The sequence below is a fragment of the Euleptes europaea genome, chromosome 3 (assembly GCF_029931775.1).
Source record: "Euleptes europaea isolate rEulEur1 chromosome 3, rEulEur1.hap1, whole genome shotgun sequence".
Taxonomy (NCBI): domain Eukaryota; kingdom Metazoa; phylum Chordata; class Lepidosauria; order Squamata; family Sphaerodactylidae; genus Euleptes; species Euleptes europaea.
The window spans coordinates 9,307,195-9,320,342 of record NC_079314.1 but is presented as its reverse complement, the minus strand read 5'-3'; the positions used below and the strand labels follow the sequence as shown (position 1 = coordinate 9,320,342).

The 13,148-nt window shown below is 54.5% G+C and overlaps 1 protein-coding gene across 2 annotated transcripts in view; it reads left to right on the top strand.

Annotated features, from left to right (window-relative positions):
* Nucleotides 1–721, top strand: part of PAK4 (p21 (RAC1) activated kinase 4) — a 60,094-nt gene extending 59,373 nt beyond the window's left edge. For both annotated transcript variants that reach the window (XM_056847646.1, XM_056847645.1), the window contains one exon: nt 533–721. In XM_056847646.1, coding sequence (XP_056703624.1) covers nt 533–688 — 156 coding nt within the window. In that variant the 3' untranslated portion in view covers nt 689–721. The remainder of the gene's footprint in view (nt 1–532) is intronic.
* The last annotated feature ends 12,427 nt before the right edge of the window (nt 722–13,148 follow it).

Here is a 13,148-nt window from a genome sequence, read left to right as displayed (position 1 = left end):
TGTCGAAGGCTTTCACGGTCAGAGTTCATTGGTTCTTGTAGGTTATCCGGGCTGTGTAACTGTGGTCTTGGAATTTTCTTTCCTGACGTTTCGCCAGCAGCTGTGGCAGGCATCTTCAGAGTAGTAACTACTCAGAGTAGTGTTACTACTCTGAAGATGCCTGCCACAGCTGCTGGCGAAACGTCAGGAAAGAAAATTCCAAGACCACTGTTACACAGCCCGGATAACCTACAAGAACCAATTCTAATGCAAAATTGATAGGGCTAGGAGTAATTACTTCCTCCCAAAAAGACCGAATAAGTGGACAGGCCCAAAGCATATTTTTAAGAGATGTGTCCTGTTGGGGCCTCCCTGGCTGGAGGAGTCTCTGGCTTCTCAGAAGAACTCTGCAAGGAAGGCAGACTGCCAGTGAAGTTTTTGGACTCCAGGGCTGAAGGTGCTTCCGCAGTTCACAGAAGCGCAGCTGCCTTTGGGGAAGCTGCCCCACTTCTCCCCGTCCTGGTAAATCAGGCTGCCTTTCCTTTCTCTGCAGGTTTCCCCTTCCTTGAAGGGCTTCCTTGACCGCTTGCTGGTCAGGGATCCGGCCCAAAGAGCCACAGCGAACGAACTCTTGAAGCACCCCTTCCTGGGAAAAGCCGGGGCCCCGTCCTGCATCGTGCCGCTGATGAGACAGAATCGGATGAGATGAAAGGGGCCAAAGGAACTGGACATCCTACCAAAGAGAGAGCGGGGGGAGAGAGGGGAAACCGCCAGCATCCCCGGCAAGTTCTCTGAAGCAGCTAGACGTCCACCCGCCAGTGATGATGGGGCGTCTCCCTACCGCCTTCCCCTTGGAGGGACGGGGTCCTCGGGCCCACCAAGCAAGGTGGGCCAAAGCAGCTCAGCGGGGGACCTGCCCCCTCTCCCCCCCGCCCGACAAGGGCTGGCCTTTTTCGTCCTGCTGATGAGACTGGAGCAGCAGGTCCCCTAGCTGGAGACCCATTCCGCCTGCCTGCCGCCACTGCACCCCCATCTCTGGAAGGGGGCCCTTCTGCACCCCTTTCTGTACTACTGAGCTGTGAGGTGGGATTAGGACTGCGGAGGGATTCTCGTCGGTTGGTTCTGCATTTTAAGAGACTGGACCATTTCCGATAGCCACCTCGTTGTTTGTCTTGGCAGAGGGGAGCCGAAACACAAAGGGCATCTCCAGCATCGGGCTCTGGAGACTGATCCCCCCCCTTCTCTTCTTCCAGCAGCACAGCCTTTCTCCTGATTTTGCATACGGAGTTGGTGGGGGCCATAGGGAATGGGTGCACCACGCAGAGGTCACCCACACCCACACGAGTGAAGCTTGGGGGGGGTCTGTTACTGCAGATGGGAGGGGCCACAGATCATCTTCAGACGTCCCCAGCCAAGGAAGAGTGGACCTGGAGCTGATGACAATCTCTGGTGGAGGGAAACGCAGGGCACGGCTAATGTTGCTTCCTCTCGTTTTGAGGGAAGGGAGGAAATGAATGAGACACAAGGCTCCTGGCTCCTGAAGCCGCGTTCCGTTAGAAGGAGTGCAGACCCTTCCTTGCCAGAGGTGGCTCTGTCAGGTTCTGTGTCCGAATCCAGAACTAGCTTGCCTGCCTAGCCAGGTGGGGGCCACTCAGCTGCTGTTCTTCATGGGGATGGGGGGTGGGGTCGATCACGCCTTGGACTCTGCAGTAATGCTCTTGTTTGGAGCTTGCGGTCCATGGGCGCTCCAGTGTTGCCGAGGACAGGGATCCTGCTGCCGCGAAGGAAACAGATCTCAGGCTGGGTGGGGTGGCACTCTGGTATGATGTTGCGGTGGGGAGGGGGGGCCTCTGAGCTTCCTCGCCGCCTGCCCCCAAGTGCTGCTCCAGGTCTGCGATAGGCAGCAACGGTCTGCAGCCCAAGTGAGTCTGCCTTGGAAAGGCAGCGTCAAATCGTAAGCCCTGGACTCCCTCTGGCCCCAGAAAGAGCTGGCTTGCTAGTTGCCTCTCTCAGCCGGCTCAGCCCCCTTGTGACGTGCAACCAAAGGCCCGGCAGGAAGTTGCTGTGGCTGTCCCTCCACCCCCCACCCCCCTGCAACACGCTTTCTGTCTCCTGCGGCTTTCTGCTTGGCATTGTAGCAGTGTGGGGTGATCGCTTGCTGCTCAGGCCCCAGCAGTCTCGCCCTTTGCTGTCTTCCTAAAATGTGGTGCGTGGATGTTGTCAGCCTGGGACGGAGCCTGGCAGGAAGCCGTGGCGACTAGGCTACCCCTTCCCAGATAAAATGACCAGAGCCTCGTTGGGGTCTGCAGAATGGAGAGCAGGAGACTGGGTGCTTTCAATGTATTGGCAGCGCTGTGGGACCGCTGGGGCCAGAGCATTTGGCCAGCTGTGTGCTCCTGCCCAGCACTGCCCTCCCCTCCACACCAACCTTTGGAATGGGAGACGTGGGCCTCTGAGGCCTGCCACCCATACAACCCCATGAGCTGCTCTGGTTTGGTTCTGGAGCAGGCTGTTCTTCTTGTGCCCCCGGGGGCAGTAAAGTAAGGGAGGTGGAGGCAGTGTTCCTCCTCTGAGCTCTTGGGCTACAGGAGACTTGGGAGGAGGCAGGGTGATGGTGGGGAGACACCTCTTGGAATTAGTGCAACTGCCTTGATGGAGAAGGGAAACAGAGGAGGACTCTTCCCCCCCCCCCCAAGCAGGGGCCCCACACCCTGTCCTTGCATGCTGTACAGTTTGGGCTCTTCTGCATGCACAATGACAGAGAATGGTTTTTGTTTTTAAAAGAACAGGGGCACTCCAGGGTGTATGTTGTGCAACTCCTTCACACTGTCATATCTTTTCGTTCACCCCCTTTCCTTAAGGGGCTCCAATAATAGGCGTTTGATCCCTGCAGATCCTCCTCCCCAACCCCCCCACCACAATGAAATCTGGATTTTGCCCAGCTTTCAGGGATCTCTGTGCAAAAAGCCTCTGTTGGCTCATTTCCTTCTCAGAGGAGGACATGCCACCGGAGGAAATGCCCCTGTAGGGTTTCACTTTTCATCTCTGAGATTTGTTTGGGGAATATGGCTAAGGAATGCCCCGGGGGGTGGGGATGGTAGAGTGCCTTTCGCCTGCTCCCCCAGGGAAGCTATATAGTGGGAAAGCAAATTCCGAGATATGTAAACTTCTTTCTAGCCTCCGGGTGGAGCTTTTGGACAAGTGTTCCCAGTTCCGTGTTTCTGACGTGTTGCTTCCTTTGAAAAGTGTCGCCCCCTCACACAGCCAAGGCCTGCAGCATGGACTTCCAAACGGCCCCCTTACCTCTGTGCTTGTGGGGTTTTCCATCTTGGTGGCTGAAAGGTGTTTTTCCTCTGTGGGATGCCAGAGGAGGGGTGGCTGGCTTACTTACTCTGGTCCGTGCTTCCCCACACACACACACACCTGCTTAGCTTGCCTCTCGAACACAAATCCTCAGCCCCGCTTGTGTGCTCGGCAGGGAGGTCAGTTGGGGGCACAGAGTTTTCCATTTGGACCTCGGAACCGAATCCTTTTTGTGGCCACGCAAAACACTACAACTGGTTCCTCATGGTGGGGACCGATCTTGTGCCCTTGCCAGCTCACTGGGCCTGGATCCAGCCCATGGCTAAAAAGCCGGGGCTGCTCCACATCTGAACTCAATTGCAGCACTAAATCTGAGCCGTGCTGTGTCTGGCTTCACCTTGCCTGTGTGGGCCATGACACCAGGAAGGGAGGGGGCAGCTGTCTGGAATTTGCTGGCTGCCACCCGCCCTTTGGGCAGCCGGCTGCTCTGCTGTCTGGAATGACTCACAAAAACGTTAAAGGCACTAGTCCTCAAGGATGTGAAACACTACATGTTTGCTGTGGAGGGAAAGACTTTGAATCTCTTGTTCTTTGTACTAATGTTTGGGGAGTTCAGAAACTCTTCTCCACAAAACCCTCCCTTCCCCATGGATCTCTCTGTCTGGCAGATGAGAGGTGGGAAGAAAACTTCCAGTGTGGGCCCAAGGGACAAGCTCTTGGAGGGGAGGGGGGGCTAGACACCTGTCTCAGTGCCTCACCCCACCTGGGTGGCCTCAGGCTAGTGAAAATTTTTACGTAACTGGAGGCTTGGGAGGAGGTCCCCCCCATCCCTCCGCCCTTCAAGAATGACTACTGATTCATTTTGTTACCTTTTTTAAACAGAGAAGTTATTTATATTGTCTTTTTCTTTTTGTAACACAACAGTATTTTGCATTGGGATGCTTCATTATTCCCCCCCCCCTCCTGTTCTTCTGGACAGACCTGCTGTGACTAACTCTAGTGATGGTTCAGCCGTGAAATGTATTGTATAAAGGATTTGAATTTCATGTAATGAGATATGTCTGTGGGGTGGTTCTTGTTTGTTTTCCCTTCTCAGATGTGGTGTTAACTTGGGTGCAAGTTTTTTTTAAATAGTCAAAATTCTAGTTTTGCAAATAACAGTGGTGTGCTATCTCCTTTCTGGTTTGTGGAGGTCCGGTGTGTACTTGTGTGTGCTCGCGCGCATGGGCGTGTGTTTAAGAGCCGGGGTGCTTGAGTGGCGGGTGTACGTAGAACAGCAGCATCTGCTGCTTCGGGCGGGGATCAGGCACCCATTGAGCGCAAGCCAGGCTTCTTCATGAGGTGATGCTTTTCTGGGCCTGAGCAGTTTGTGGATGGCAGGGTGGGGAGGCATGTCTGTGGTCATACTGTCCCACAGGAGCCGGGGCCCCGTGACACTCCTGATAGCATAGCTGAGCGTCAGACCCGTTTGGGTGTTCTGGTGAGGTGCTGTGGTATCCGTTATTTGTTTAAAACATGTATTTGCTGCCTTTCTTCCTTACGGACCTCAGGGCAGTTTACATCGTAGGTAAAATATATTTTAAAAGTTAAAACCCAAATTTAAAATCTCAGTTCAGGACTGTTAGTAAACTTAACCCAATGCAATCCTAAATAAAACAGCTTCAACGAAAGATTGAGAGTGAGGGGGCCAGGTGCATCTCCCTGGGGAGGTTTATTCCATAATTGTGGGGCTGCCCCCGAAAAGGCCCTTTCTTGTGTGCCCACCAAACAAGCTTCTTTGACTGATGGGATAGTTAAAAGGGCCTGTCCCTGTGGACTTATCCAGCATGACTTTCCTTCAAAGGTACATCTTGCAGGCAACAGTTCTCACCATTGAAATATCACCTAGTAGATGTAAAATCAACAAATAACAGCAGTAACCGAAAGGGAGCAAGCCTTTGGCGGGTTGTTGATCAAGCAAAAATACAACAGTTTTGCTTATTGTCCAGACCACAGAAGAGTTCTGGTGCACGTGAAAGGTTGCTCCTGAACGTGTGAATTTTGGGGTTGGTCTTAGTGAAAGGTGTACGGCTTCTTTGGCTATGTGTGTTTGAATGGGCTTGTGTGGCTGCCTTGTGTGGTTTTCTGTCTGCTGGAGATTGGGTGCCTCCATCTCCCACAGCGCTCTGAGCATAAGATAACCTGCATAGTTTCACTTTGAAAAAGTCAGTTAAGCAAAAGCCTCCCCCCCCTCCGCATCCCACTTCTCTTGGAATTCCCCCTCTTGTGCACGGAGGTGTTTTTCATAGCCTGCATCAGCCGCACTAAGAAGCCTGGTGCTTTTGTGGCTGATAAATTCTGAATTAGCAGCCCAAAATGTGTGTGGAGATGGAAGACTTTGAGAAGGCCTGTGAAATCATGAATACAGAATGATTTGGCAGGGGCTAATGACAGCTCTAACAGAAACCTTTATCCACTGACAGTGACCACAGTCCTAATCCTAACGCCCTGTTTATTGAATGTCCCATCTTGTTGATTGTATTGATTCATCTTGTGTAATCTGCCTTGAGTCCCAGTGAGAAAGGCAGGCTATAAATACCTTAAATAAATACACATTTCTTGGGGGGGGGGGCTCACTTTATACAAGGATGGAGAAGATTGTTTTAATGTGATAGCTTCTGAATAGATGTCCTTTGGGAAAAAGTGATTACAATAATTTCAATTTAAATGAAATTGACAAATCAAAGGTGGTGTTTCATAAGTTCTGGCATGCGGACAGGTTTTTTTAAGTACACATTGGTGGAATATAGTCACCCCTGCATGCTGTAAAGGTGTTCTGCATCATGCTTGATCTGCTTCTGACCACTTCGGGTTTCATGAGTTCCAGGTTTGCACACCTTCTCTCATAGGGGTGAAGCACAGTTTACGGGAAGACAGCCCCTGGGATAAGCTCTGGACCTTAGAGTGAGATAACAGCAAGTAGGTACTTTGTGGTCAGTGGTTCCTCACAAAGCTGGAAGTGAACTGGGGACAATTGGAGATGGGGTCTGGTCATCACAAGCACATAACACACACACACCGGTTTCCTTTCTGGGCGCTTTCTTTTAACTCCCACACACACACACACACACACACTTCTAGAGAGGTTTTTCTTCTGTGGGGAGCCCACGAGGAACTTGCAATTGGACAAGATGAGTTGCTCCATACAGACAAAAAGGGAGTCTGGGGAACAGAGAGTGTCTCAAACTTTTTGTGACAGTCGCTTTTTTGTTCAAAGCGGCTGCTCTAGAAAATACAATTACAAAAAGTACAATGAGCAGCTTTGCGGCAAAACCTCCCCCTCACCACCATATTCCAACAAAGCAAAGGCCTTTAGCTGGCATGCTGAATCTCCACTGAAAGAGGGCTGGTGGTTCAAAGACATGCCACCACCAGGAAAGCCCTGTCTCTAACTCTTACCCGCCTTGCTTCCAGGGATCCCTGAGGCAAGTCTCCAGGCAGGAGACAGGTTCATATGGCTTCTGAGGGCCTTTCAGCGATCTTGGGCCATAACCCCCTCCTCCCAGTTTGGAGCATCCCCACCATCAGCACCTCTGGATTGATCTTCAGCTCTTTACACCTCCTCCAAGACCGCCACTTGCCTCCTGGCATCCACTCGGCACCTGGGGGAATCGCAGCCACCCCCTGGCATTTCAGCCCCCAACCTTTGGTAGTCTTGTAGAAACAGCGCTGGAGGCAAAACAAGGCCCAGGGAGCCCCTCCTGACATCCTTGCTCAGATGCAGAGCTAAAGGCCCCGCTGTCATCTTATGGAATCCCACCCTACAGGCAGGAATGCCTCTGCTCTGCTGAAAGCCCTGAAACAGCCAGGAGAACCAGCAAAGTAGCAACATCCCCCCCCCCCCCCAGTCTCGGTTGCCAGTCAACACGAGGAAGACTTCCTGTACCAGCGGAGAGTCTGGAGCTGGGTCTCTCCTGAAGACCCTAGTATTGGCAGCTACTACTTGGCCAGAATTTGCAACTGCCCGAAGGTTTGAACAACGCACAGCAGCAAGAGAGGGTGGAGGAGCAGAATGCCTCTGCTTCCTCCAAGAGCTGAGTGGATCCCTCCAGCAGTTGGCCCCCTGAAGGGAGAGGAGAGATCTGCTGCTTTTGAGCAGCATTTGTTCCAGAGTAGCCTCTGCAGCTTGGGTTAATCCAAAATGAAGGGCTGTTGTGGATGGAAAATGAAGATCTGTTAAGTAAACTCCCTCCCTTGCAAGAAGACCCAGCCTTGGCTTGGGGGGCTGAGGCCAGCCTCTGGTGTTGTCTGTGGGTAGATGCAGCACCCTTGGGCATTTAGCACTTTCTGGAGTAACCAGAGCAGAAAAGGCAGGCCCCCCCCCCCTCTGAGCAAGGCTTGGCTCCCCAGTCCACATTGGAGGGGGTTTGGGGAGTTGGTTGATTTGGACAGGGAGGGGGTGGAAGAGCTCAAGGGAAGGACTCAGAGGATGGACGGACAAGGTCTCAGCGCTATGGGGGCCACTACAAGTACATCAGCCAGTCTGCCTGGGCTGGGGCCTCCTGGCCATCCCCTGACCTTTCAGAAGAGCACCCCTCCTTTGGGGAAACTTCCTGTCACATGAGAGGGTCAGTTACCTTCTGCCAAGACTTTGGGGGCAAAGGGGACCAGGCCCTGAGAGCCAGGAGGGCTTTCCTGCAGGCCCAAGAGCAGTGGCATTTCCCCAAAATCCTTCCTTTTGCTGAAATGCGAACCGCTCCTGCCTGTAAGTAGCAGAGAGAAGCCGGCCCAAGAGGTTACAATACTGGGTAGTCACTGTGAGACTGGGGGGGGTGAGGGTGGCTCCCTTCTTTCTCCACCCCCACCCACGTTGGGCAAGAGGGCCCGGGTTTGCCTTTCCCGGGAACGTCCCCGGTGACTTGGCGCCTGCAGCTGAAACGCACCAGGAATCCGCTGGGACTTGGGGCAGAAGTTACTTGGTTGTGAGTAAGGAGGGAGGAGGAGGGTCGGCCTCAGTGTTGGGGGTCGGGGGTTTCTGTTTCGCCTCTGGGGTGCCAGAAGCAAGGCTGGACGGCAGCCCGTGGGGTAGGGCGGGGGCAAAAGAGGACCCCCCCCCCAGGTTTTTTAACACACGTTTATCCTCCTTTTCCTGCGCGCAAAGGTCCCCGGCGGCTGGAAAACCCAGCCTGCGCCTCGACCCCAGCAAAACGTGAGTTGGTGTCGGGTTTGAGCCCCGAGGGGTTCCCCTGGCCTGGCGCAGAGGCACCTGCGCGGTCCCAGCCGGTGGGGCGCTCACCGGCCCACCCTGGGCGCCCCCCTCCTTCGAGCCCACGCCAGGACCCCGCCCTCGGGGGCTAGGCAGACCCCTTGAAGGCTCGTCGGCCTGCCGTCGGGGCAGGGGGGCTCCTGGCCAGCCAGAAGAGCCCCCCCTCCTTTGGGGACCCCCCAGTCCCGCTCTGCCCCCCGCCGGGAAGCAGGAGCGCCCGCCCGCGGCTCTCCGCGTCCTACGGCACCGGGGAGCGGGTCGCTTACTCGGGAGGAAGCCCCTCCGCAGGGCGCCGCCCCGGCCCGGCGCTCCCGAGGTAACTTACTCCGCGGTAGGTGCGGGGCAAGCAGGGGAGGGGCGTGGCTCGTGGCCCCTCCCCCGGGGGGCGGCTGGAACCGCGGGGTATAAAAACTTGGGTGCCCCCCTGCCCGGGCGGCGTCCTGGGTGCTGGCCGGAGCGGGTGGGCGAAGGTGAGCCGACGGGACGCCTCTTTGGCCCGGGGAGCCGCCGCAGAGGTCCTGGGCGCCAGCATCGCGCTCCCCCGCAGCCGGAGCCCCCCAAGCCCCGCGCGGAGCCAACTTCCCAGCTGGTACCGGGTTCGAGAAGTGCGCGCGGCTGACCCCGTGGGCCGGGTGTGTGTGTCAGTCCTCGACGGCCCCTGTGTTGGGAACGGGGGGGTGATGGTGGTGGTGGGGGGCTACCTGGGCTTCTTCCCCGCAGGCGAAAGGTTTTTAAACCGGGATAACTTTTTTTTTGGGGGGGGGAGTCGTGGCAGGCCCTTTGGCCGCTCGCTTCTCTCTCCGCCGCCTTCTGTGGCCGAGGAGGACATCTGGGCTGGGCGCCCCTTCGCAGCCCCCTGCCCTGCAGTCCTCCCGGCCTCACCCCTTTGCGCCCCTGCCCTGGCGTGGGGGCTCCGAGCTGTTCCTCCTCTCCTCCCCCCCAGCGCGGTCTGCGTGCTCCTCGGGGCAGAGGCTGCCCCCAGTGTTGCGCAAAACGCAGCGTCCGACTCGGGTGCCCTAGCACGGAGCAGAGCCGGTTGGAGTTGCGGCTGCACTGGGAGATGTGGGGTGGGGTGGGGGGCTTTTTGCATTTTCCAACGGCCGCGTTCTGGCTGGAATACCCCCCCCCCCACTACGACGACGGTTCCTCCGAGGCAAAAGTCTGCCCGAAGGGGGTCTCCGGGCGTGCCTGGCCATTCCTCCCTTCCCTGATTTAATCAGGAGTGTCGCAAACTTTCCCAGCCCTTCCCGGCTCCATTCCAGCGGGGACTGGATGAGTTCCTTTTTTATGGCGCTATCCAGGTGGGGTCCAGTGCCCCCGCCGGTCAATCCAGCCCGACCCTTGTGGAGGGACAAAGCCAGCGGCTCCTTGAGGCGTTTTGGGTGTGACTCCACCCTGGATCTTCCTTCAAAGGGCCCTGGAGTCTGATGACTGGAAACTTTGATAAGATTGTCCAGATTGGGATGATAGTGGGACGGTGGGGGCTCTGGGGGGATTGCCCCAGTCTGGGGCAGGCCGCTTCTGCCCTGGGGCTTGCCTGATGGGGTGAAAGGACGCTGCCTGAGTCCTCCTAGAATGCAGCGGTCTTTACTCCAGTGCAAGAGTAGGGTCATTTATGCAGGGGGGGTTGTGTTTGGTTTTCTGCATTTTTCTGATCAGAATTCTCAAACATCATGAGGGCTTCTTCCCCACCCACCCCAAGGAAAGGGTTGGATGGGAGGGGGACACACATGTGAGAGGGAGAGGCCAGAATGGGCCTGGGGAGAAAAACCCAAAGTTGGGACTTTGCATGGAAATGGCAGGGATTTGCCTCGCTCTTGCCTCGAAGAAGCAGAATTTAAATTCGTTATAGAACAGCCTCCTAGAACTGCAGAACAAGGAGGCGGAGAAAGAACGAGGCGGGACTTCTAAAGGTTGGCAAAATTACGAGTAATGCAAAGGAAGCCCCTGCATAAATGGCCTAGGTTCCTTCCCGCCCCCCCAGGTCTGCCATTAACAAAGGAGGGAGTTGTCTTGCATACACATACAAGTTACAGTTATGTCTAGTAAGAATCTTCTCTTGGTGTTTAACTCTTTTGGGAGGGATCATTATTGCTGCTAGAAGCTCATTTCCCTAGCAGCAATCCGTCCTGGATGCCTGGGTTCCTTGGAACATATGAAGGGAGGACTAACCCCAAAGATCAGTGAGTGGAGGCGTTACGTGTTTGTAAAATGCCTTCAAGCCACAGCCAACTTATGACCTCCCTGTAGGGTTTTCAAGGCAAGAGAAGTTCAGAGGTGGTTTGCCATGGCCTGCCTCTGCGTAGCAACCCTGGGCTTCTGTGGTGGTCTCCCAAGTACTAACCAGGGCTGACCCTGCTTAGCGTTGGAGATCTGATGCGATCAGGCCAGCCTGGGCCATCCAGGTCAGGGCTGGTGGTGTTGGGGGTTGTAAAACCCAACCAATCGCAGCCATCCTCTGCCACAGGCACCCAGTACGACCTTTCCCCTCTTTTCCTCAACAGATCCCGTCGCCAGGATGCGCTGTCTGGTGGTGTCTCTGGTTCTTGTGAGCCTGGGTGTGGCCAACCTTCTCCCCAAGGAAAAAGGTGGGTCTGGTCCAGTGACCCAGCGGCTGCTGTTGCGGTTCCAGAGAGTAAAATACACGTCCGTGAATGTTCAGGACGGGCCTCTTTGGAGGGGAGAGCTGTTTGGTGCTTTCTGCTCAGCGTGCGCGAGTGCTTCCGTGGCAGTGCTGAAATCAATGTGTGGATTTAAAACTGGTCTCTGTCCCCTCCCCCAAGTACCTGGAAGCCAAGGTGGGGGGATTCTTGCCTTTGCACTCTACTCTTAGGCTTGCCGACTCCTGCAGAAAGCTGCTCATGGGGCTTGGGGGATTTTCCCTTTGCAGTGGCCGGTGTTCCTTGGGGCAAAAAGAGACATAGAAACATAGAGCGGGAGGAGACCCCAAGGGTCATCTAGTCCAACCCCCTGCACAATGTAGGCAATTCACAACTACTTCCCCCTCACTTCTTCAGTGACCCCTGTTCTATGCCCAGAGGAAGGCAAAAACCTCCAGGATCCCTGGGCCAATCTGGCCAGTAAGAAAGTTCCTTCCTGACGGCAAGATTGGCATTACCCTGGGCATGTAAGAAAGGGCCACGAGAGCCAAGCACTGACTCATCCCTTCCTGCCCTCCCTCTCGCAATCTGCCTAAAATCAGTTGTCAGATGGACATTTTTTTCATGGCAGTGGGTAACTGCATCGTCCCTCCCCCCCACCCGACTTCTCAAAACTGTTGAGACTTGCTTCTAAAGAATTGGCTCGTTGCAAGTGACAAAGAGGGTGGATGTCACAGTCGAAGGAGAATCCATGTCCTGAAACCAGAGGGGAGGTTGGGGGACCAGCTGGGGTGGGGTAGAGATCTCAGTTCTGCAGTAGTGTCTGAGGGGAGGGGCGACATGGCACACTGTGGCTAGCCATGGCAGAGGGTTTTTGTAGAATGGCTCAGAACAGCTGCAGTGGGAACTTGGGGCTACCCTTGAAGAGCGTTCGGAAGCTACAACTAGGGCAGAATGCTGTGGCTAGACAGCTGGTGGGAGGCAGCGATTGGGGTCATGTGACCCCGATATAGGTTGACAATGAGGAAATTGAAATTGTTCAAGACTTTCTATTCCTTGGCTCCACCATCAACCAAAAGGGAGACTGCAGCCAAGAAATTAGAAGGAGATTGAGACTAGGAAGGGCAGCCATGAAGGAGCTAGAAAAGATTTTGAAGTGTAAGGATGTGACTCTGGCCACCAAGACTAGATTAATTCATGCCATCATATTCCCTATTACTATGTATGGGTGTGAAAGCTGGACAGTGAAGAAAGCTGATAGGAAGAAAAGAGATTCCTTTGAAATGTGGTGTTGGAGGAGAGGGTTACGGATACCGTGGACTGCCAAAAAAACAAATCTGTGGGTTATAGATCAAATCAAGCCTGAACTGACCCTAGAAGCTAAAATGACTAAACTGAGGCTATCATATTTTGGTCACGTCATGAGACGACAAGAGTCACTGGAAAAGACCGTCATGATAGGAAAAATTGAGGGCAGCAGGAAAAGAGGAAGACCCAACAAGAGATGGATTGACTCAGTAAAGGAAGCCACAGCCTTCAGTTTGCAAGATCTCTGAGCAAGGCTGTCAAAGATAGGACATTTTGGAGGACTTTCATTCATAGGGTCGCCATTAGTCGGAAGCGACTTGACGGCACTTAACACACACACACACTGGTTATGGATCTGCTCCTGAACCAAATTTAAAGTGCTAGTTTTGACCTTTAAAGCTCTACATGGCTTGGGACCAGGGTATCTGCAGGACCATCTTCCTCCATACATTCCTGCCTGGTGATTTGAGATCACAGGGAGACGCCCTCCTGACTGTCCCACCAATGAAAAACACTCTCTTAGTGGGCACACGAGTGAGGGCCTTTTCGGTGGCAGCCCCAGAACTGTGGAACAGCCTCTCCAGGGAGGTGTGTCTGGTTCCTTCACTTTCGATCTTCAGGAAGCAGCTGATGGTGGTTTTACTTAGGAGCACATTTGATTGACTTACCAGCAGTCCTAAACTGTGATTTTAAATTTTAGTTTTATGTATCTT